Below are 25,058 nucleotides of genomic sequence, written 5' to 3'. Positions count from 1 at the left end.
GTTTAAGATGTGGCAGTATGGTGCAATGGTTACCATCCAGTCTCTGGACAAGTATCTGTTGGAGTCTTTGGGCAAGTGATTTAAGCTCCTTAGGTTTATTTCATTTAATGATTTAATACAACAAAGTTCTTATTAGAAAAGAGCCTGGCACATAGTAAGTGCTCAATTACTATTAATCATGTTTAGTAACTATGAACAGATATCTTACTCTTTCATGAAACTACAATTTCTCACCTTTAAATGGATAGAATAGGAAGATCCCTCTCATAGGATAGTTACAAGAATTACATGAGATAATACAGGTAAAATTCTTTTTTAAAAATTTTTGTTTATTTATTTAAAGTGAAAAAATTTATTGAGGTATAGTTGATTTACAATACCATGTTATTTTCAGTTGTACAACATAGTGATCCAGAAATTTTAAATGAAAGATAACTGCTTTGCAATGCTGTGTTGGTCTCTGCCATACATGAACATGAATCAGCCATAGGTATACATATGTTCCCTCCCTCTTGAACCTTCTTCCCACCTCCCACTCCATCCCACCCCTCTAGGTTGTCAAGAGCACCAGTCAAGCTCCCCGTGTCATACAGCCAATTCCCACTGGCTATCTGTTTCGCATATGGTGGTGTATATGTTTCCATGCCACTCTCTCCACATCTGACACACAATAAGAGTTTTGTAAACACTACCATCATCATTTTTCTAGCTCAGGGCATCAAGGGAGGCTTCCAGAAGAAGAGGCGTTTGGGTTGGATTTTGAAGGGTGGATGGGATTAAGACATGAATTATAATTTGTTGAAATACGGTGACTCCACTTATGGCATTGGCGTATATAGGCTTTATCCTAGGTACTGCACATGGATGATCTCATTCCTTCCCCATGTAGGTCCTGCTATGATGTTCATTTCACAGACAAGGAACATGACACCTGGAGAGCGGACACGGCTTGCCCAGTCAACAGCTAGGAAGCAGCAGAGCTGGGATTTAAAGAGGGGATCGTGGCCTTGGAACCTGCGGTCCCTCTTCCAGGTTCCATGGCCTCCATTCCCTTTGGGTCTCTGAGTGATTTTTAATCTCCTCCCAGAGAGTAAACGTGGCCTCAGGAAGGCGTGATAAGGGGCTGACTTACAGCCAAGGGACACAGTGGCGGCAGATGGGAGCAGTACGTGCTGTGACTAAGAGTTAGCACCTGGACCCACCCTGTCCTACACTTTCTGGTGAATAGAAACATTTCCTGCTGATGCCAGCAGCACAGGGAGCTTGTGTGTGAAGGAAGAGTCTCAAAAAGAGAGAAGGGGACTTCCCTGGCAGTCCAGTGCTTAAGACTCTGTGCTCCCAATACAGGGGCATGGCTTCGATCCCTGATTGGGGGGACTAAGATCCCTCATGGCCGAGAAAAAAAAAATAGAGAGAGAGAAAGAGACAGAGTTAAGAGCTCTTGATTGAATGGGGCTCTTAGCCTCTGAAACTGCAGCTGCTTTATTTCCTTCAATGAACCTTACTGCTGTTTCAGTTGGGCTCAATAAATCTGAGGGTAAAACCAGAAAGCCCAGAATAAAAAGCTCCAGCTCACTCAGCCTCCTCACTCAGAAATGCGATGTTGTGTCGCCTGGTTTCCTTGAAATATCAATCTCTTAACGAGATACATATAGCAAGCTTACCTTTAAAATAAAAGGAAATTTGATTGTAAGGTTGAGACTACATCATTGCGAATGGCTGAATTGGGATTTGCAGTGTGTAGGTCCTGGTTCCTGCCAGTCTGATTAGAGTGGAAATGATGTACCGTATCAGGCTGACACCAAGACTCAGGTTTCTATAAATCACCCTGGATCAGGTTGGCCTCACTAATTCAGTTTCCTTCTACTATAAAAAGATCCAGGCCCATCTAATGTATTTTTTTTCTTCCTATAGATTGTACCAGAAAAACATGAGGAATTTTTACTCTTTGGAGCATTTTTCGAAGCTACCATGATCGACCGGAGGATCGGAGATAAACCCATTAGCTTTGAAGTTTCTATTGGTAAGTGCAGACAAGCATAGCGCCTGGAACATGGCGTGAACTTTATATCTCTTTCTTAAATAAATGAATCAATTCTTTACATGCAGATGGTAGCATCCTGTTGGAGGTTTGCACCTCAGGAAGAAATGAATAACTCCTTGTCCAGTCTAGAGTCAATATGTAAGGGATAGATTTATTTAAATTAAAAAAATATATATATATATATAAAAAATAATAAAAAATTTAAAAATGCACATGTGTGGCTGATTATTGTTGATGTATGGCAGAAACTAACCCAATATTGTAAAGCAATTATCTTCCGATTAAAAGTAAGTTAAAATAAAAAGATTGAGGGTATAGCTTGCATTCAGATAGACTTGGACTACTAGTCCTGGTTCCCTGACCCTAGGATCACTTAATTTCTCTTGGTCTTGCTTTCTTCATCTATAAAATGGGAATAGTGATAATTCCTTATGAAGCTATGGCAAGGGTTTAATGAATTAATGCACATGACGTGCTATGTATATAATAGATGCTATTGTTATAACTCCCAGCAGTCTTCCTGGACCGATGTGCATCTGGAAAAACCACTCCAAGAAAGAGTATTCCATCAGAGAAGGTCTTGATTTACATTTGGGAAGTTTTGGAGAAGAAAAAAATGGAGATGAAATCCAGTTAATCTGTAACTTAAGTCATTTTTACAAAAAAAAGACCTTAAGATGAAAGCTGATGATGGCTTAGTATCACTGCTAATCTTATTTCTTTGATCTGACCACATACTGAGAGCTTATTACTCTGCCCTGGGAAGACATAAGCTTGGATCCTTTCTGCCAAGCAGCCTGATTTTGCTTATTGACATCTGGCCCTTCTCCCCTTGCTACTGGCTCTACAGGTAATTTTGGGAACCTGATTGATGGAGGGTTGCATCACAGGAGTAGGAAGAAGTCAGCAGACTTAGCTGAAGAAGACGCTCTGCCACTTCTGCACGAAGGAGAAGGGGACGCAGCCCATGATGTCGCCATTCCTCTGGTCTCCACCACTCACCCAGAGAAGCCACTCATGACAGAAGGGAACAGGTAGGAGACATAGCTTCCTCGATGGCTTCCCTGATGCCTCAGCAAGTAAATGCAATGCAGGAGACGCAGGTTTGATCCCTGGGTTGGGAAGATCCCCTGCAGAAGGGAGTGTCAACCCACTCCAGTATTCTTGCATGGAGAATTTCATGGACAGATGAGCTTGCTGGGTTACTGTCCAGGGGGTCGCAGAGAGTCGGACACGACGGAAGTGACTGAGCACGCACGCACAGGAGCCCCAGGAGGCAAGAGTAGCCAAGACTTCTGACTGTGGAAACTTGACCAATTTCCATGACTGTTTGATTCAGTTCTTCTCTAAAACTAGAAACATTCTTTATCTTAGTTATGGGTGCAAGGTGCAAACGAGGCCAACAGGATAAATGCCACTCTCTGAATTCTCATGTTGACAATTCTCCAAATGACATATCCAGTTAATTCATTCAAGGACAGAGTGACAATGATGGTTCTTATTACCATATCTGAAGCTCCCTTTATCCTATAATTTTGAAGCACAACAAGATAGGAAGGTCAGAAGTTAAAATTTCAATCCAAAATCCTATCAACAGTTATTATAGTCATCTGAACACAATGTAAACTCAACTTGGTGGAATTATTAATTACATCATTTCTTATCTTATTTGGGGCACAAACTGAAGAATTCAAAAATGATTCTTAGCCATCAAAAAAGACCATTTCAGAAAACAACTGGGGCTCCTACATGCACCCTCACCGATCTTTAACCCACATGACATTTCAACATGCAAAGAGAAGTGAAATTATAGAATTTTGTCTTAAGACAGTGATGTCAACCAAGTGTCTTATGAGAAAGGAAAGCCACATGTAGTGAGAGCCTTCTGTGTTCTGAGCTTTGTGCTAGGAGTAAAAAAAAAAATATGATCTCATGGGATTGTCATAAGAGAACATTGTTCATTACTTGTGAAGGGATTGGAACCACATCACTAGTTCTCATCAGTCTCTACTCTTCTGGATCTAGACAGTCTCTCTGGGCATGAACCCATGGCTTACTGACCACTGTTAGAATAATAAGAATTCTCACATCTATTTCCCTAGATGGCCTTCTTCCTGAGCAGCAGACCAAGCACCTCTACTCGGGTGTCCCTGAGTCATCAAACTCATTGTCTTCACAGGCAGCTTTTCCCCTTTTCCTATCTTTCCCATCTCAGAGACTGGTCCTACCACTCACTGCATCCTCTGAGCCACAAATTGGAAATCTGTCAATTGTTCTCTTTTCCCTTCCTACCCACAACCAATCAGTGATGAAGTCTGGTCAAGTCTAGTTCTCAAGTGTGTTCCCTATTGCCATTTCTTTAATTTGGTCAATTGGTATCTTTGGCATAAGTTATTTTAAACACCTCTTACTTGGCTTGGACCTGTATCAAGAAAATCACCAAACTATCCATCCGAACTCCCCACTCCCCCAGCTTGACATTATCCATTGGCTGCTTGTGGTTTTTTAAAAATAAATAATTAATTAATTTTTGGCATTCCTGGGTTGTTTGTTGCTGTACAAAGGCTGACTCTAGTTGCGACAAGCAGGGGTTGCTCTCTAGTTGAGGTTCGAGGGCTTCTCATTGCAGTGGCTTCTCTCGTTGCAGAGTATAGGCTCTAGGGAGTGTGGGCTTCATTAGTTGTGACTCGAAGCTTCTAGAGTGTGGACTCAGTAGTTGTTGCACATGGGCTCAGTTGCCCGGTGGCATGTGAAATCTTCCCAGACCAGGGATCAAACCTGTGCCCCTTTCATGGGCAGGCAAATTCCTAGCCATTGGGCCACCAGGGAAGTCCTGCCTATACCTTTCAGGATTAATCTCAGAGACCATATTTTGTTGATTTGATCCCCATCTCAGTTCAGTTCAGTTCAGTTCAGTCGCTCAGTCGTGTCCGACTCTTTGCGACCCCATGAATTGCAGCACATCAGGCCTCCCTGTCCATCACAAACTCCCGGAGTTTACTCAGACTCATGCCCATCGAGTTGGTGGTGCCATCCAGCCATCTCATCCTCTGTCATCCCCTTCTCCTTCTGCCCCCAATCCCTCCCAGCATCAGGGTCTTTTCCAATGAGTTAACTCTTCACATGAGGTGGCCAAAGTATTGGAGTTTCAACTTTAGCATCAGTCCTTCCAATGAACACCCAGGACTGATCTCCTTCAGGATGGACTGGTTGGATCTCCTTGCAGTCCAAGGGACTCTCAAGAGTCTTCTCCAACACCATAGTTCAAAAGCATCAATTTTTCAGCGCTCAGCTTTCTTCACAGTCCAACTCTCACATCCATACATGACCACTGTAGCCTTGACCGTAGCCTTGACCAGATGGACCTTTGTTGGCAAAGTAATATCTCTGCTTTTTAATATGCTATCTAGGTTGGTCATAACTTTCCTTCCAAGGAGTAAGCATCTTTTAATTTCATGGCTGCAGTCACCATCTGCAGTGATTTTGGAGCCCAAAAAAATAAAGTCTGACACTGTTTCCACTGTCTCCCCATCTATTTCCCATGAAGTGATGGGACCAGATGCCATGATCTTAGTTTTCTGAATGTTGAGCTTTAAGCCAACTTTTTCACTCTCCTCTTTCACTTTCATCAAGAGGCTTTTTAGTTCCTCTTCACTTTCTGCCATAAGGGTAGTGTCATCTGCATATCTGAGGTTATTGATATTTCTCCCAGTGATCTTAATTCCAGCTTGTGCTTCTTCCAGCCCAGCGTTTCTTATGATGTACTCTGCATATAAGTTAAATAATCAGGGTGACAATATACAGCCTTGACCTACTCCTTTTCCTATTTGGAACCAGTCTGCTGTTCCATGTCCAGTTCTAACTGTTGCTTCCTGACCTGCATACAGGTTTCTCAAGAGGCAGGTCAGATGGTCTGGTATTCCCACCTCCTTCAGAATTTTCCACAGTTTATTGTGATCCACACAGTCGAAGGCTTTGACATAGTCAATAAAGCAGAAATAGATGTTTTTCTGGAACTCTCTTGCTTTTTTGATGATCCAGCAGATGTTGGCAGTTTGATCTCTGGTTCCTCTGCCTTTTCTAAAACCAGCTTGAACATCTGGAAGTTCTTGGTTCATGTGTTGCTGAAGTCTGGCTTGGAGAATTTTGAGCATTACTTTACTAGCGTGTGAGATGAGTGCAATTGTGTGGTAGTTTGAGCATTCTTTGGGATTGTCTTTCTTAGGGATTGGAATGAAAACTGACCTTCTCCAGTCCTGTGGCCACTGCTGAGTTTTCCAAATTTGCTGGCATATTGAGTGTAGTACCTTCACAGCATCATCTTTCAGGATTTGAAATAGCTCAACTGGAATTCCATCACATCCACTAGCTTTGTTCATAGTGATGCTTTCTATGGCCCACTTGACTTCACATTCCAGGATGTCTGGCTCTAGGTGAGTGATCACACCATTGTGATTATCTGGGTCATGAAGATCTTTTTTGTACAGGTCTTCTGTGTATTCTTGCCACCTCTTTTTGCATCTACTTCTCTACAATAAACTCCGGTCATTCCCCAAATCCCACCAGTCCTCTAGTGCCATTCCCCAGATGAATCCTGCTGTTTGCTCCATCTGGACCTTTGAACACGCTCTAGCCTCTGCCAGGCAATAAATGGCATCCTCAGAATGGCTAGCTCCCATTACCTTTCAAGAGTAAGTTCAAGTTCCCTTCCCTGAATCCCAAGGCTGATTTGGACTTTGCTCAGCTCCATCAAACACTGATCACACTTCATTCAGCTGTTTTTATTCGCCTGTCTCTCTATTAGATGGTGTGCAGTCAGAGGGAAAAGGACTTGTCTTGTTCACCTTTGTATCTGCTCATCTCTGCACCGGGCATGTAGTAGATACTTGTACCTGTTTTTGAATGAGCTAAGGAAGTGCTATAACCGGGTTGGGCACTGGGTACCATGGGGGTAAAGAGAGGGAGGGGGAGGAGGTGAAGAGTTGGCAAAAGTCACAAAGGTGACACTAAAGAGCGAGGATGAGTTTAAGGATGGAAGCGATCATCTGGGACAAAGTAGGAAGGGGTAAGTGAAAATAACCCTGGGTGCGTGTCCTCTCGCTTCTGAGCATGGCTGCACATTTTCTAAATCCTGTCTCTCCCATGGACCATCTTCCCCCTCCTATGGACCACCTTCTTTGGGGTCTTTTTTGGCCTCCTGGCAGCCACGCTTGGGGGCCGATCCTCCCTTACATGCACCAAAAAGGACCCCAAACTTCCCTGTCCTTTAATAGTTTCTCTGTCCAATGTCAAACCTGAGGACATCAATGAGCAGGATCTGCAGCTCTGGGAGGCTTTTCTGAGGCTCTCAGTGGTACTCTGCATCCTTTCGCTGGGACCAGGCAGTGAAAACATCCCCACTTCGTTAGACTAGCCCATTGCTGATAGTGGTGGTAATATCAGAAGATGTAGTGTGGGAAGGGCTTAAGGAGAGATGAGAGCCCTACAGAACCTTCCAGTGGGCCACACATTACTACTAACCAGCTCACTCGAAGAGATCAAAATAAGTCATGCTGGTGTTAGGGGGTTTTCCGTATATTCCTGTCACTATATTGAAGCTCTATCCACATAGTGGCAAGCCAAGAATGGCAGCAGCTGAATTAGAAGGTTCTATAATAGAATATACCCCAACACACTTGTGCATGCCCACACACACACATGCCTATGCACCCACAGTGTCCATACCCGTGAGCACACATACACACATGTGCGCATACACACACATACAACTTGTCTGTTGCCTCCACTGAAATACCACTTTATAAGGAGCAGTTTAGTCTGACACTTGAAACATCACCTTGGGTTTGCTCTGGGCTTTCCAGTTTTCTAAAGCATGTTCATTTACATATAATTTACATATGGGGCTGGAGCACAGCCCAGAGTCAGCTCATCGTTGGATTCTCAGGGCTCCAGGCCTGCCCTTGCCCAGAGTCACAAGGCTGATGGCACATCAGGGCAGCCATTCAAATTGTTAGGCTTCTCTTCCTGCTGGCAATGTGGGACCCTCCCATCTGCTGCTCTCCATCTGCACGGTCATTTGCCTGAGAAAATACTGCATCCTGAGCCCTGTAGATCCAGTAAGACCTGGAGGACCTGGGAGCCAAAGACACAGAGGCTCTGAACACTGTTAGCACAAAATCATCCAGAGCAAAGAAACCTTGGGACAAAGCACAACATTGAGTAGGAATTTATTTAGTTTCAGGATTCTCAGTGCCATAATTTGTTTTTTAAATTTTTATATGAGTATAATTACTTTGCCTGGAGAATCCCATGGACAGAGACGCCTGGTGGGCCATAGTCTATGGGTCGCAGAGAGTCGGACACAACTGAAGCGACTTCCCACGTACTTGTTTGCTTTACAGTGCTGGGTAGTTTCTTCTGTACAGAAAAGCAAATTAGTTATACATATACATATTCCCCTCTTTTTAAGCTTTCCTTCCCACTCTGCTCAATGTGCTGTGGCAGCCTGGATGAGAGAGGGGTTGGGGGGAGAATGGATCCATGTATATATATGACTGAGTCCCTTCACTGTTCACCTGAAACTATCACAACTGTGTTAATTGGCTATGTGCTAAGTTATTCAAGTTGTGTCCAACTCCTTGCAGCTCTATGGACTGTAGCCTCCAGGTCCCTCTGTCCATGCAATTCTCCAGGCAAGAATACTAGAGTGGGTTGCCATGCCATCCTCCAGGGGATCTTCCCAACCCAGGGATCAAACACTTGTCTCTTACATCTCCTGCATTGGCAAGTGGGTTCTCTACCACTAGGGCTGCCAATACAAAATTAAAAGTTCAAAAGGAAAAATAAAGATTTCTTTCCCACTTATGTCATCACAGAGCATTGAGTAGAGTCCCCTGTGCTCTACAGTAAGTTCTGATCAGTTATCTATTTTGTACATAATAGTGTATATATGTCAATCCCAGGCTCCCATTTCATCCAATCCCCACTCCCATCGTTGGTATCCATGAGTTTGTTCTCTATGTTTGTGTCTGTATTTCTGCTTTGCAAATATGTTCATCTATATCAATTCTAGATTCCACATATAAGCCATATTATACAATATTTGTTCTTCTCAGCGCCATCATTTTTAACAAGATAAAGGAAGGAGCAGTTTCTGACCTTCCTTATTAGTTAAGTTTTATTTTGTTCTCCTGCTGTAATCATAACCTCAGTTTCTGCCAAGGACTTATTTGGCTTCTCTTCTGAATGGTTGCCTGCTGGTTTGTTTTCTGCAGAACAGACCACAGAGCATCTTTGCTAACTTTATGGCCTCTGAAAGAAACTTAGGTTGGAGAGCTAAAAAGAACAACCGTGTGTTCTTTCAGGCTGAAGTCCTCTGTAGCTTTTGGAATGGAAACAAAGCTATCTCTTTCACTTTCCCTCCACTCCAGCCTCTAGAAGCTCCTGACTCCTAACACGGTCCACATTTATTAGGGCCCCTGTCCAACCAATGCCCATGACAAGAAATGTGCTCTTGCCTGCATTCCATGTTTCTCTTCACACCGACCCAGATGTTTGTGGGAAAATTACAGGGGGCTGAGGGCAGAACTAGGTAAGAATATAGCTGTCATTAGGCAAGGAACTTCAGCCTTTGGCTACATCTCTCCTGTCTTACCTGCTTCCTCATCCACATCTTGGGGAACTGAATCCTACCATTTAGTTCCTTCTTTTCTGTCTTCAGTCTCATCCTCTGAACTATCTATTTCTCTTCATCATTTAAGCATATCCAACCATCACCATCAACCATTCCCTTTGGCTCCATGTCTCCCCTTCCAGCTACTTTGCCATCTCTACGGTCCTTTCTTAGTCAAGTGGGTCACCTATCAATATATTATTGGCACCAATGCCCAGCAACAACAAACATTGGATGGATGGCAACCATGAAATGTTGAAGTTGAGTTTGAAGCACATGACTTCATCCTCATTAATATTATTACCTTCTTACAATACTCTAGCTATTTCAGTTTCTAAAATACATTCACCTCTGTTATCTCAGTGGATCCTTACACAGTCAGTTCTTAGCATATAGAATTAAAGGGAAAGGAAAATGTTAGTTTTTCTCCCTTCTCTCCTTTCTCAATTAGAAAGAGAATTTTTCCTTGAAGAGAGCTTGCCAATTAAATCCTGCCTTCTGGAGATCATTCTAAGCTTTGCCCTGGGTCAGAGGGTGTCAGCCGTTACTACCTCTCCATTGTAGCCATATAACTGTTCATTGTTTAGTGTTCATAGGTCCTCAAGTAAAGGCTAAAGATGTAATTAATAGTGTGACTATTATGTCACCATCCTTCCCCCAACCCACCCAGGAGGTGCGAAACGAACATGTGACTGGAATTGCCTGAAAAACACTGATTGCCACCTAACTTCCAGACCTAATGTGTTTTCCCAGGAATTACAACTATTTGCCATTTGAGGGCAAGAAGCCCTGTGTCTACTTTGTTAGTTCTTGGGGAGACCAGACGTTTAGGCTGCATTGGTCCAACATGCTGGAGAAGATGGCAGACCTCCTGGTAGGTGACTCTGACAGGTGATGGATTCAAATATTGGGAAGCGGGAGGCAAAGGGGATCTTCTCCCACCCAGTAGAGGGTCTTGGCCTCAGTTTCAATATCAAAGAATTAAGACCTCTGCATTTGGATGACGTATGGCTCCTGCCATGTAGATCCAGGGAAATGAGAATACATTTTGCAAAATGCCTCACCTTTAAATCAAACTCTCCAAATTCAAATCCCTGCTCTGCTTCTACCTGTTATAGCACCTAGTATGATCCATGCTAAGTCGTTTCAGTCATGTCTGACTCTTTGCGACCCTGTGGACTGTAACCCACCAGGCTCCTCTGTCCATGGGATTCTCCAGGCAAGAACACTGGAGTGGGTTGCCATGCCCTCCTCCAGGGGATCTTCCCAACCCAGGGATAGAACTCACCTCTCTTAAGTCTCCTGCATTGGCAGGTGGGCTCTTTACCACTAGCGCCACCTGGAAGGCCCACAGAACCTAAGGATAGACCATTTTCCTCATCTCCAAAGGTCAGGGGATGGATAGCATTCTCACAAAATTGGTAGGTCTTAATTTCAACTAGTATAAAATCCCTCCAACTAGTAGATAATTCCCTCCAAAGTCAAGCCCCGCCACCTCTCCAGTCCTGTCTCTCACAAGCTCCTCCTCCTTACTTTATTCCAAGCACAATGGTGTCCTTTCAAGTGTCTCAAAGAAACCAAGCTCCTTCATGCCTCCTAGCCACCTCCATGCTCTTCCCTCTGCCTGGGCTGCTTTTCCTCATGTTTCTCCAAGGAAGCCCAGTCAGCCTCCATAGCTCAGGTTCGAGCACTCCCTCAGAGAAGCTGTTTGACATTTCCTCTTACCCTCTCCCATCATATCTTGTTCTTTTCCTTCAGAATTGTTTGAGGAATTGAATGTGCGAAAGTATTCAAAACAGTGTGCATGCATGGTCAGTTGCTAAGTCATGTCCAACTCTTTGTGATCCCTTGGACTATAGCCCACCAGACTCCTCTGTCCATGGGATTCTTCAGGCAAGAATACTGAAATGGGTTGCCATTTCCTCCTCCAGGAATCTTCCTGACCCGGGGATCAAACTCCTGTCTCCTGCATTGGCAGGCAGATTCTTTACCGCTGAGCCACCTGGGAAGCCCATTTAAAATAGCACCTACATGCAGTAAATATAGGCTGACCAACCCAAGCCCCAGGGGTAAAGAAAACCAGGGAAGCTGCTGCTTTGGTATCTTTCACCTTCCCTTTGTGATTCCTTTTCACTTCCTCTCACATTTCCCTTTCCAACTCACATATCTCATGGACAGCATCCTCTCCTGCCCCTTTCCTTTTCAAAACAAAATATGAGCTGAATATCATTTCTGTGAATGTTAGAATCAGTGTCTCCATGACAAAGTCTCATTCCCATCTCTCATCCCTCCACCTCCGTGGTTTGTTTTCAGGAAGAAGGTATAGAGGAAGTAAAAGAATTGATTAAGATTTCAGAGGAAGCCCCAGAAGAGAAAATGAAGATGGTGCTCAGTGACTTTATCAGTCAAAGCAGGTACTGGAGGGACAGATGGCATCTGGGGAGCTGAGCTGTGTGGAATCAGCTTTTACTTACCTTAGAAAATAGCCAATTTTACATTCAGTCAAATGAACATTGAATAGTGTTATATCCGTCTGAATTTGGTTCAGTAATTTAGCTGCTGTGGGCTCACTATTGCTTTCTTATACTTAACTAAAATATAAAGCAAAGGGGGGGAAAAAAAGGAAAAGGGAAGAAAAGAAAGACTTACTGCAGAGACTCTTTTTGAAACAAGAAAATTGCTAGCAGTATTAGTGTCCAGCATGCTTCTTTGCATTTGGTAGGTACTCAACAACTATGTGGGCTTCCCTGGTGGCGCTAGTGATAAAGAACCTGCCTGCCAATGCAGGAGACTTAAGAGATGCAGATTCGAAACATCCCCTAGAGGAGGGCATGGCAACTCACTTCAGTATGCTTGCCTGGAAAATCCCATGGACAGAGGAGCCTGGTGGGCTAGTCCAGAGAGTCAGACATGACTGAAGCAAGTTAGCACACATGCAACAAGTATTTGGCAATTGGATGGTGGTGGTGGTGGTTTAGTTGCTAAGTTGTACTTGAATTTTATGACCTTATAGATGGCAGCCCATCAGACTCCTCTGTCCATGGGATTTCCCAGGCAAGAATACTGGAGTGGGTTGCCATTTCCTTCTCCAGGGGATCTTCCTGACTCAGACAACCCGCGTCTCCTGCACTGCAAGTAGATTCTTTCCTGCTGAGCAACCAGGGATTCCCAATTAGATGGATAAGTTGTATCAAATGCTACTTAACAGAATTTTTTGGACACCATATTAATAAGCACCTATTAATGACTTTTACTCCAGGAGGTAGACAATATAATAAAAAAATGAATAGGGTATGTTGGTTACCAATTGCAGAGTAACAAATAATGCTTAAATTTAAGGGACTAAGACATATTTATTACTTCACAGTTTCTTGGGTCAAGAATGTAGATGTGGCTTAGTTGGGTCCTCTGCTCAGAACCTATCCCAGGCTGCACTCAAGGCATTGATTAAGGCTACAGTTATCTCAGGGCTCAACTGGGAAGGACTTACTTCCCAGATCACTCACGTGGTCATTTGCAGAATTCAGTTCTTTGTAAACTGTTGGGTTGAGGAGGATTGAGGACTGCAGCTCCTTGCCAGCTGTTGTTTGGAGGTCATCCTCGATTCCTTGCCGTGTGGGCCTTCCCACGCTACATCTCACAATGTGGCAACTGACTTCATCAGAGTGTGTGAGACAGAAGAGTGACGGAGGACGCGCCAGTAAGATGGACATCATGGTCTTTTATAATCTAGTCTTGGACGAGACATCCCATCAGTTTTGATGGGTTCTGTCAGAAACCAATCCCTGGGACTAAGGCATATTCAAAGGGGAGGAATTATATAATGGCAAGAATAGCAGGAGGTGGGCATCATGGGAACCATCTTAGAGGCTGCCTCCCTTATAAGAAAACAACTTGGATTAACACTTGAAATGAATCAGTCAATACTCGAGCAACAGTGAGAATTTGTCATAATAGAATGAATGGAAAAGGAGTGGCATTTCATTTGATGGAAAGAAAAAAACGAATAGACAGCAGATAGCTAAATTCCTGTGTTTTGCTTTGTAAGTTTTCTTTCCTAATCTCTCAACTACCCAAGCATTTTTACTTTTTTTAAAAAGGAAGAAAGCAGAGAAATAAATATGTGTTTTTTCTATCTTGATTTCTCTTCTGTTTTTCATAGAAGCAATATGAATCAGTGCTACTCCTGCTGTGAGCTAAGTGCCACCTGCAATTCCCTTGAAGCATCTTTTAAAAGCTTTATGATCATTTTTAGAAATTATGGGCAAATTAATAGCTGGAAAATTTTTCTTTACTAGGAGGTTGCTTGATGTAATAATCATTCCTCTTTCTTTTCTGCAAGTTTAAAACCAACTGAAAAAATATACATGAGGGTCAGACAGAGATCAGACATTTGTTTTAAGTTTGGTAAATAGGCATTTGAGAAAGCAGTTTGGACCTGAGGTCAAGGAGGCTTTGTAGTTCCCCCAACCTGTTGGAGATTGAGCAGCTTGACTTTGGGGCTTTCCCCTAGAAGGGCCAGACCACCTGCCGTGTGGAAGTGAGGCGCCTGCCCACAGCCCATGGTGGGCTGGGTCTGAAAGATGAAGAACAATCAGAGTCATGAGCCAAAGTCATCTACCCCCTTCTGAGGGGAAAATAAGCTATTTCTCCCCCTGTGTGGAAGGGAGAGAGATTAGAAGCATCCATCATGTTTCTTAGAGCTGATCCATCCTGGGAGTGGAATGGATTCCTTCTGCCTCTAGGAAAGAAAGGTAGACATGTGACAACAAGACTCCTTCCTCAAAGTGGAATCCTTTTATTCTTCTTAAAAGTAAAGAGACAATGCAATGACTAGTATGTATGCCCAAAGAGAATTTCTGGCGAAGCTTCCCACCAGGCAGAGCTTCTCTGTGGGACCCCGAGCTGGGAGGTTTGGCATCTTACCCCCGTTTTGTTCCTTTGTAATTGATTCTTTTCATCACAAAAGTACTACATGCTCATCTCACAACGATAACAAAATGCAGGATGGGTAGGGTAAAAATGTTCTCAGTTCTCTCTCCAATCCCACTCAGAGAGCAGAGTTTGATTGGTCTTTCTGGTTTTTTTCCTGTGCATTTGCAAACATACACATTCGTAAGAATGCTCTATTTCTTTACAAATATTGCACACTTTGTTCAGCAGCTTGCTTTTTCACTCAACAGTGTATCACCAGCATCTTTCTACAGTGGTAACTAATGGTTTTCCCCACTGTTCAGTCATGTGATATGTATCATGTAGTATTTAACTAGTCCCTGATATTTTTGTTCTGATTTATTTTGCTACTATAAATGGTGCTACAATAAACATTACTGTATAAATATCTTTTTTTGTGAGAACTTTCAGTTATTTTTAAAGGATAGAATTCTAGTATAATTTTGGATCAAATTATATGGACATTTAGATATTGATAAGTGCTGTCAAATTACCTCCTAAACGTTATAATAATTAACACTCTCCTATCATAATAGAGGAGAGTGACTTTTTCCTCTCGAATATTATCAATCTTGAATACTATCCAGTTTTTAATAAGTGAAAATGGCATCAGTTTTAATTTGCATTTAAATTATTGCTGATGAGGGCAATATCTTATTTTCCCACGTTTAAAGCCATTTCTAACTCATCACATTCATAACCTTTTTTTACTGAGCACATTTTTAACTTCATCTCTCAAAGTGTTACTGTTCAGTCCTTTGTATGTTTTTAAAAATATGAGGACATAGCCCAGTTTTGAAACTAAAATATTTGCTTGACATACAACTTTTTAGGAACCTTTTGGAGTGTGTTAAATTTGTAAAATAAAAGAATTGCAAAATAACTGCATTATTTTGTGTTTGCTCTTATGAACTTGTATAGCCATCACATTAGGCATATACCAAAAGAAAGTGGAAAAACAAGCTTTCCTCAAGTCAATGTGGGACCTGGGCATAAATTCCCATTCTCATTTGTCTCTCAGAAACATTACAGGGACTTCCCTTGTGGTCCAGTGGTTAAAACTCCAAACTCCCAATGTAGGGCACCCAGGTTTGATCCCTGGTCAGGGAACTAGATCCCATATGCCACAACTAAGACCCAGCACAGACAAATAAATAACTAAATCTTTTAAATAAAGAAAAGAAACGTTAGTGCATCATTGCTTAATCCTAGTAAAAAATACCTTGGTTCCGTGGTTTCATCAACTTTGTCATTGCGCTGTAGAAAGTATACTTGCAAATCTCTGGAATTACAGAAATGAATTTTCACTAAGTAGGTTTGAAAATTGTTTTTCTTCTCTTCCAGCGCCTTTATCTCTGAAGCAGAAAAGAAGCCCAAGATGTTAAACCAAACCAATTTAGATAAGAAACGACTTACGCTCTGTTGGCAGGAGCTGGTATGTGAAAATCTATTTATACTTGGGGAGCACTAAAACATGCGCTTTAAAAATAAGCCTCGTAGATGAAGCATAGGTCATAGACCACATGAGGATAAGGTTCTAAAGGTTATATGTTTGTGTGATATAGAGGAATGAGTGGGAAGGAAATGAACAGATGAGTGTGCTGGAGAAGAGCTAGCATGTATTGAATGTTTATAAGAATGAGCTAGAAGCCCACCAGTGCTACATTCTATTCTGATATAGGGCTCGTTCATTTTTTGGCATTGTATCTTGTCAGAGGCTGTGGACTCTTGCACCTAACCTTCTGCCTCCTGAGCTGAGAGACAAAAAGAAATAACTAGGCTTCCTCTCCTCGATGTCCTCCCTTTATGAATTGTATGAAAACCTGTGAGCACTACCTGAGGAAAGGGTAGGGCGGTGGCTGGTCCCTCTCTGCGTCCTGTAACCCCTGCACAGTGCTGGGTGCCTGAGAGTTGCTCGGTCCCCGTTGAATGAGTGACAGCTGGGAATTGCCAGGCCAAGTCAGACCCTGAGTATCTCTCCTTGAAACTTCAGCTCCAGCCGTGGCACCAAGGAGCGTCTTGTATGAAGTCATGATAATTCTGCAAAATGAAATTCCTCAGTGTTAGGGAGCTCAGCTTGGTGCTTGGTGATGACATAGAGGGGTGGGATGGTGGGGTGGGGTGGGAGGGATAAAGTAGTTATCCTCCAGTTTACAAAAAAAACAGGGACATTTTAAAGATGTGAATGGGGCCTGGAGAAATGAACCGACTTTTTTTTTTTTTCAAGGTCATAGCTAGTTAACTATACTCCAGAGACTAAACCCTGAGTCTCTGAACACTTGACTCATCCTTCTTTCCAGAATAATAAATGGTTTGGGTTCTCCCCTACTCCCAGGGAGACCAGATTCCCACCATATATAAAATCTTCTTCCTTCTCCTTTCTTCCTCAGTACCTGTGACTGCCCTTCCTGCCTCTGAAATATCCATCCCCTATGTGTCACCCACCGAGCTCTCTCGTTTTCTGTGTCTGACAGTCCTTGTCCTGAACAAGCCCACCATGTCAGTGCTTTGTAGTGGCTCGGCTCTTTCCTCATCTCCATGCCTGTGTTTCCAGCCTCCTAGAGGACACGTCAACTGCTGCCTCATTGCCCCTCTGACCCAACATACCCCACTCAGCCCATTATCTTCCCACCTAAGCTTGTTCCCCATCCTATATTGGCACCACCAGCCTCCCTTGTTGCTCCAGTCAGAAGCCTGAGAATCAACTTTGAACCCTATGCCTCACCCTAAATGGTCAGTTTGACCCCAGGCCAGGTCGAGTCCCTGGCCTTTAAAGACTCTGGCCTTTACTCTATTCTTCATCCCCTGAACCACTGCCTGACATCTCTGGCCTTAGCATCTCTGGCCTGGACTATTGCAATCATCTTCCTCCAGTCCACCTTCCAGAATGGTCTCCAAAACACAAACTCGCTTATATCGCTCTTCATGAAAATATCACTGAAGTCTCTCAGTTGCTCCAATACTTTGGCCGCCTGATGTGAAGAGCTGGCTCACTGGAAAAGACCCTGATGCTGGGAAAGACTGAAGGCGGGAGGAGAAGGGGGCAGCAGAGGATGAGATGGTTAGATGGCATCACCGTGTTGATGAACATGAATTTGAGCAAACTCTGGGAGACAGTGGAGGATAGAGGCGCCTGGGGGGCTACGGTCCATGGGGTCACAAAGAATCAGACATGACTTAGGGACTGAACAACAACAGCGCAGTTGTTCAGAAGATAAAGTCCAAACTCCTTTGTGCATGCCGTACAGAGCTGCCCAGCATCTGGGCCCAGCTGCGTGTCCCGATCCTAGCTCCCAGTTCGCCCTTCCTGTATATCCATGCAGCACTGACTTTGAACCCTTCCTGATTATGTGTCTTCATATGTAGTTGTTCCTTCCATCTGGACTGTCTTTTCTTCTTTTTTTTGGACTGTCCTTTTTTTAATCAACTGATGAATTCAATGTATTTTTAAAGACTCAGCTAAAATATCACATTTAATATTATTCATAAAACCTGGCTTTGGCCCCTCCAGTCCCTTGATGTTTTACACGGTTTAGTTATTTGCATGTACTGCTTTTACCTCGCCAACTGTCGAAGTCTCAGGGAAGGGAAACTTGTATCCTTCCCTGCCCTAGGCCTTGGCTCCTGGGAGCGCCTGGTTCATGGCAGGTATTCAGGTCCTCTAGTCAGGGGCTTCCTAGGCGCCAGGCCCTGGGTGCTGTAAGTTCTTGGTGCTTGTCCCCAATTTATTGACTCGTCTGTTCACCCCGCAAACATTTATTTAGCTCCTGCCATGTGCCAGGAACCCCATCAGACACTGACTTCTCTGGGCCTCAGCTTCTCATCTGTCAAATGAAGGTGAAATAATATTTACTCTCTCCATATTCCTGAAGTGAAAGAAAGTGAAAGTGGCTCCGTCAGATCTGACTCCGTGACCCCATGGACTGTAGCCCACCAGACTCGTCTGTCCGTGGTATTCTCCAGGCAAGAATACTGGAGTGGGTTGCCATGCCCTCCTCCAGGGGATCTTCCCAACCCAGGGATCAAAACCAGGTCTCTTGCATTGCAGGCGGATTCTTTACTGTCTGAGCCACCTTTTTCTTTTAATGGGCAGTGGGAAGACCCTGAAACTGCCCTCATGAGTGGCTCAGTGTGGAGCTTACAAGTACTTTGACTGTGCTTCTTAACCAGATTTCTAGAAAGATCTACATTGACTCTTGTTTTGTTTTAGGAGGCGATAGCCAAGGAGGCCAAGGGGCTCACTCAGCAGCAGAAGAAAAAGTTATCTCTTGAAGAAATGATCCAGACAGCCCAAAACTTTGTGGAAAAAATCCGCTTTCTTGTGGATGAGGTAATCAACTCTACGGGCAAAGCTCATTTGGAAGATTAGACTGAATATGTCTTCCTGGGGGCTTTGAATGTTTGCTAAGGGTGAAAGATGGAGCTGTGTTTTCTCTCAAGTTCTGCTGAGCTGAGGAGGCAGTATTCGTTTGAAGGGTGAGAAGGGAGGTTTTTAAATTAAGTCAAACATGTATGACTTTATGGAATTTTTTTAACGAAGCCTGAGTAGTCAGCAGAAATAAAAAGCATGTTCCTAAAACAAAAACAAACAGAAAAAACCACAGTTCTTAGTAGGCTCAAGAAAAGTCATAATAAGCCAAGAACTTAGACATGAAACTTAACTACGAAAACTGAAATTGAAGGTCATGTTCAGTAAAAGTTAAAACGAATCTTCTCATTTTAAAGTGAGCTGTAAGCCATTGTTAATCGGCTGTACCCCAATACCAAAAAAGGTTTAAGCTTAAAAAAAAGAAAAAAAAAAAAAAAAGAAGAGCAGGAAAAGGGGAAAAAAAATTAGTTGTAAGTAATATCTTCTGGTGATAACTAGAATGGGCTTTACAAAGTCCTCATATTTGCTTCTGTTATAAAAACCAGGTTTCCTAGGGGAAGGTTTTGGGGAGGTTTATGGCTTCTGTTGTTCTTGAAAGTTGTTTTTCTTGTTGCAAATCAATCATTCCCAGGAAGCATAAAAAACCCTGAGACAGTCACTTTGGAATGCAGGAATTTTAATAAGTACCCAGAATGTTTGAAACAGGGCTGTGACTAACCAACGCTGTGGCTGGAAACCCTTCCGATGAGCGTCCCTGTTTCCATGTCAAGAGAGAAAGGGTACCAATTACGATCGAGGTTATGGGGTTAGAAAGAGCATCTACTTAGAGTCCAAGAATGTCAAAAGCTAGTTTAGGACAATACACCTCCCTTTAGTTTTGAAAGCTATGTTGGCTCAGAAATGTGCATTTCAAACATTCGCAATGTAATGGGTCTCTTGGCAGGGAATTCTACAATTCTTATCTTGATTAGCTCAACTTTAAAGTCTAATTTTCCACGCAATTTAGTGCAGTTTCTCCTGAATAAACACCTAAAATGGAGTGAAAATACTTAACAATCATATTTGAGGTATAAAGTCCCTTGTAAAATTGTTTTTCCTTCCTGAAGATGGAAAGACATCCAAGGACATTCATGGCTTTTTGTTTTTATTTTTTCATCTGAATGTTCTGGTTATGTTACCAGACTCCTAGGATGTCCTCTGCTTGAAACTAAATTGTGCTTACAAGAGTGCAAAAAAAAAAATTCCATGGGAAAGTGTAGAAAGTGTTCTGCAGATGGAGAAAAGTAGGCGAGCAAAGATGCCGAGTCATGGGTCTGAATTGTGTATGGTCATGTGTGATGAGCAGTTTGGCGTATGGGGTTTCCGTGACCTAAGACTTTCTTAAAGAAGCCACATTTAACTTGCTTGGTTGCACAGGTGTCTCAGTACCCAGATGGTTTAAGTCACAGAACTTTTGCAGAAGGGGGTTGTTTCAGGACAGGAGAACCCTGGAAATGCCCATGTAAATACCCACCTATCACATCCACCCCCTCTGCCCCGACAGCCACAGCATACAATCCCTGACGTCTTCATCTGGATGCTGAGCAACAACAAGAGGGTGGCGTATGCCCGCATCGCCGCCAAGGACCTGCTGTATTCCCCCATCAGGGACCAGATGGGTCAACACTGCGGGAAGATCAAAACTCATTTCCTCAAAGTAAGTCTGTACTATTTTTGACCCAAAGACAGGAAATCGCTGTTTTTCCTGGGTTATGCAGAATTCCTAGTATGTGTCCAGATTTATGACTCAACCCTAAGACTCTCAAAAATCCAAGGACAGCTAGAACATCTTGCCCCTTCTTGATTCAAGTTATGTTTAAGTAGACCATCCTAATATTTTCCATTTTTTTCCTTTTTTTTTTTTTTTTTTTTTGCTTTAAATCTAGTGGATGTACCCTAAAGGTTATTTAAATTTTACTTCTTTGGTTACTGGGAAGAATGAACATTTTTCTGTGAGTTTCCTCTCTACTTTTTCTCTTGGGCAATTTATCCACAGCATCATCTCACAAGTTCATCTATATCTTTAAAATAGATTGCAAAGAAAATTACAAGAGGAGAGGCTGATATTCCACAGAACTAGTTCAGGATTCCTGATGGCTTTACATTGTAGAAGTATGATAGTCTTTTCATCTTGGGTCCCTGCACCCTTCGTGGGTTATAGGCACAAGCTCTGGATAGATTCTACTGTCTTTAAATCAAGATTAAGGCTTTCCTGGAGACCTTGGGTATTTTAGTTCTACTACAAAGAAATTTCTTTCCTGGAAGTGGACTTGAGCAAACATGGAGAACGAGTGGACCCAAAGGCTTGTGTGCATGCATGCCAAGTTGCTTTAGTTGTGTTCGACTCTTTGCAACCTCATGGATGTAGCCCTCCAGGCTCTTCTGTCCATGGGCTTTTCTAGGCAAGAATACCAGAGTGGGCTGTCATTTCCTTCTCCAGGGGATCTTCCCGACCCAGGGATCAAACCTGCATTTCTTGCATCTCTTGCATTGGCAGGCGGGTTCTTTACCACTGAGCCACCTGGGAAGGCCTGAGCCCGAGTTGCTGCTGCTGCTGCTGCTAAGTCGCTTCAGTCGTGTCTGACCCTGTGCGACCCCATAGACGGCAGCCCACCAAGGCTCCGCCATCCCTGGCAAGAACACTGAGCCCGAGTTGGGGGAATATTAATCAAGAGGAAACAAAACTGTGTCATCTGAAGACATAGCTAGGGAACAGTAAATCTGGAAAGGCCGCCAGGGTTCCGTGGTTCCTGTTCCAAGATCTTTCTTTCTCCCTAATTTAATATTCACAATGCTATTAAAAATGCTGGGACAGAATTTGCAGAGCTCAGCCCAATCCACCACCCAGAGTTGTTCTCCCGCTTCAGTCTCAGAAAAGGACACTCATTACCCAAAGCAGGCTTTTCCTATGAGAGGAGCCGGATGCACTTGCCAGAGGGGGGCGCCCAATGTTCTTTTTCTTTTCTCCCTGGGACACGTGTCAATGCTGAGTCCACCTCTTAGTCTCGTTTCCCCCTCTATCCTGGCTTCTGCTCCACAGCTCTGAGTCCCATCTCTTCCTCTCAGGCCTCTAGCTTTCCATTTAGCTTTTCCTTTATTGTTGTTCAGCCTCTCAGTCGTGTCGGACTCTTGTGACCCTATGGACTGCAGCATGCCAGGATTCCCTGTCCTTCACCATCTCCTGGAGTTTGCTCAAATTCACGTCCATTGAGCTGGTGATGCTTTTCCCAGGATGCAGCAGAAAGTGGTGGCTGCAGACACCCTGCTGGGTCCTGCCACAGAGTGAAGTCTCTACAAAGCAAACACTTCTTTCTCTTACTAATACTGATGGGCTAACTTCAACACAGTTTGTGTGAATGACCATCCTTCTTCCCTTTTTCTGACTGGCCATGATTACCCTTCTTTGTAAGCCAGTTGGCATTTCACTAGGACCCTGGAGGGAGGTGGGTGGGTTATGGGAGAAGCTCAGACTTTAGCATTCTGTCTTGCAAAACTTGTACACATTGGTGACCATATTTTTCTGGTTTTTTTTTTTTTTTTTTCTTTCCCTCCCTGCCTTGCCAAGCTATTAATAAAAGGAAAGAAGTTGCTTTGGTTGGTCAGACTTCGGGAGCACATGAGAGAAAAGAGATTGGGGAAGTGGGGAGTAGGGAAGACACAGCCCAGGCTGCAAATGTACGTGAAATTAAATGTGGGGTGTTGCTTCTATGAGTACCTGAGAAGGTGCTCAATGATGTTGCATGAGTTACAACTTGGATTCCTAAGTGAGAGACTGCATTGTCTTGCAAACAAGTTCAATGTGCGTATTTTTAAAAATTTATGTATTTAGTTAGTTTTTGGCTTTGCTAGGTCATTGTTGTGCTAAGTCGTGTCTGACTCTTTGCGACTCCATGGACTGTAGCCTGCCAGGCTCCTTTGTCCTTGGGGTTATACAAGCAAGAATACTGGAGTGGGTTGCCATTTCTTTCTCCAGGGGATCTTCCCAACCCAGGAATCGGACCCAGGTCTCCCGCATTGCAGGTGAATTCGTTACCGTCCGAGCCACCAGGGAAGAGTCTTTGTTGCCGTGTGAGCTTTTCTCTGGTTGCGGAGAACGGGGCTTCTCTCTAGTTATGGTGCACTGCCTTCTCATTGTGGTGGCCTCTCTTGGTGCAGGGCACGGGCTTTAGGGCACTACCAACGGCCTTCCGTAGTTCCTGTGGTCGCTCTTGGGCTCCAGAGCACTGGCTCAGCGGTTGTGGAGCACAGGCACAGTTGCTCCCTGACATGTGGGATCTCCCCAGACCAGGGACTAAACCCGTGTCTCCTGGATTGGCAGGTGGATTCTCTACCACTGAGCCACCAGGGAATTTTTAAAAATATGTGTAACCTAGAACATTTAGGCACACAACCATGGTCCTTGTATAACAGCACAAGATATTGGCTGAGTGTTAGGTTCTAACCATGATTCACACATACAGGTTGTTTTCAGAGCAGCAAAGATGTAGGATGTTTCGTGGTTTTGTTTTAAGAAGCAAGGGATATCAGTCTGGCTTGAGTCAATGCAATACAGTAAATGAAGAGTCTTGCTACTCCTTGGAACAGTGGTCCATAGATCAGCAGGATCGGCACTAATAGGGAGAAATGCAGAATCTCAAATCCTACCCCACATCTTCGGAGTCAGAATTTGCATTCTACCAGATGGTCCAGGCAACTCACATGCATGGATACACATAACAGTATTGGAGGAGGGCTTAGAGGATGGGCTCTGGAGCCAGGTGGAGCAGGGTTAAGTCTTGGCTCTATTCCTGCCTTGCTCTGTGATGTTGGACAATTGTCTTAACCTCTCTGAACCTTCACTTCCTCATCTTTAAAATACACAGCATGAAAGAATTTGTTTTATAGTCATCATGAAGATGAATGATAACCTATGGCTTGTTAATAGTATGCAAGTAATGGGGACTGATGCTGAAGCTGAAACTCCAATACATTGGCCACCTCATGTGAAGAGTTGACTTATTGGAAAAGACCCTGATGCTAGGAGGGATTGGGGGCAGGAGGAGAAGGGGGTGACAGGGGATGAGATGGCTGAATAGCATCACTGACTCGATGGGCATGAGTTTGAGTAAACTCTGGGAGTTGGTGATGGACAGGGAGGCCTGGCATGCTGTGATTCATGGGGTGGCAAAGAGTCAGACACAACTGAGCGACTGAACTGAGCTGAATAGGACCTTCTGTGTGTAGGAACATTCAACCAGGGCCTGGGACAATGTAAGTGTAAAATATCATTAGACCAAGAAACAGAGAATTCAACAAATATTTACTGAGTGCTTCCTGGGTACAAAGTACTCTTTTAGGCATTGAGGACATCACTGTGATATGACAGAAGTCCTGCTGTTGTGAATTGAAGGCCTGTGATGGATCCAAATGGCAGATGTTTTTGTTGCTTTTATGACAACAAAATAACCGCAGGCTCTCAATAGCTATTTGTTGAACAAGTGCTTAGCACATTTTAACTATTACCTTTATTACCGTGGGCTTCCCTGGTGGCTCAGTGGTAAAGAATCCGCCTGCTCTGTAAGAGATGCAGGTTTGATCCCTGGGTCAGGAAGATCCCCTGGAGAAGGAAATGACAACCCACTCCTGTATTCTTGGCTGGGAAATCCCATGGACAGAGGAGCCTGGCAGTCTACAGACCATGGGGTCACAAAGAGTCAAGCAACAATAACAATTATTATTGTAGAAGTGGTGAATGGAGAGTTATTTGTCTTATAATTTTAAAAATTCTGAGTTAAAATTATGGTTCTCTTTACTAACAGCAAAAGGACCTTATTTGTCTTTTTGAAGCTGGATAAACAATGACATCCCACTCCCTAAAGAATAAAATCTAAACTCCTCCATATACCCCGCAGGATCCTGTAGCCTCGTCTGTGTCATTCTCTGTTCCAGCTCTTCCTTTCTTTTTTTTCCCCCCATTTATTTTTATTAGTTGGAGGCTAATT

At 43.5% G+C, this 25,058-nt stretch overlaps 1 protein-coding gene across 2 annotated transcripts in view; it reads left to right on the top strand.

Annotated features, from left to right (window-relative positions):
- The window catches only part of FER1L6 (fer-1 like family member 6), a 169,563-nt gene that overhangs the window by 67,587 nt on the left and 76,918 nt on the right, over positions 1-25,058 (top strand). For both annotated transcript variants that reach the window (XM_061123247.1, XM_061123246.1), the window contains 7 exons: positions 1,915-2,023; positions 2,895-3,078; positions 10,470-10,590; positions 12,030-12,130; positions 16,014-16,104; positions 18,880-18,999; positions 20,582-20,734. In XM_061123247.1, coding sequence (XP_060979230.1) covers positions 1,915-2,023; positions 2,895-3,078; positions 10,470-10,590; positions 12,030-12,130; positions 16,014-16,104; positions 18,880-18,999; positions 20,582-20,734 — 879 coding nt within the window. The remainder of the gene's footprint in view (positions 1-1,914; positions 2,024-2,894; positions 3,079-10,469; positions 10,591-12,029; positions 12,131-16,013; positions 16,105-18,879; positions 19,000-20,581; positions 20,735-25,058) is intronic.

This window comes from Dama dama, chromosome 21 (genome assembly GCF_033118175.1).
Source record: "Dama dama isolate Ldn47 chromosome 21, ASM3311817v1, whole genome shotgun sequence".
NCBI lineage: Eukaryota > Metazoa > Chordata > Mammalia > Artiodactyla > Cervidae > Dama > Dama dama.
This window is presented reverse-complemented; position numbering and strand designations above follow the sequence as displayed.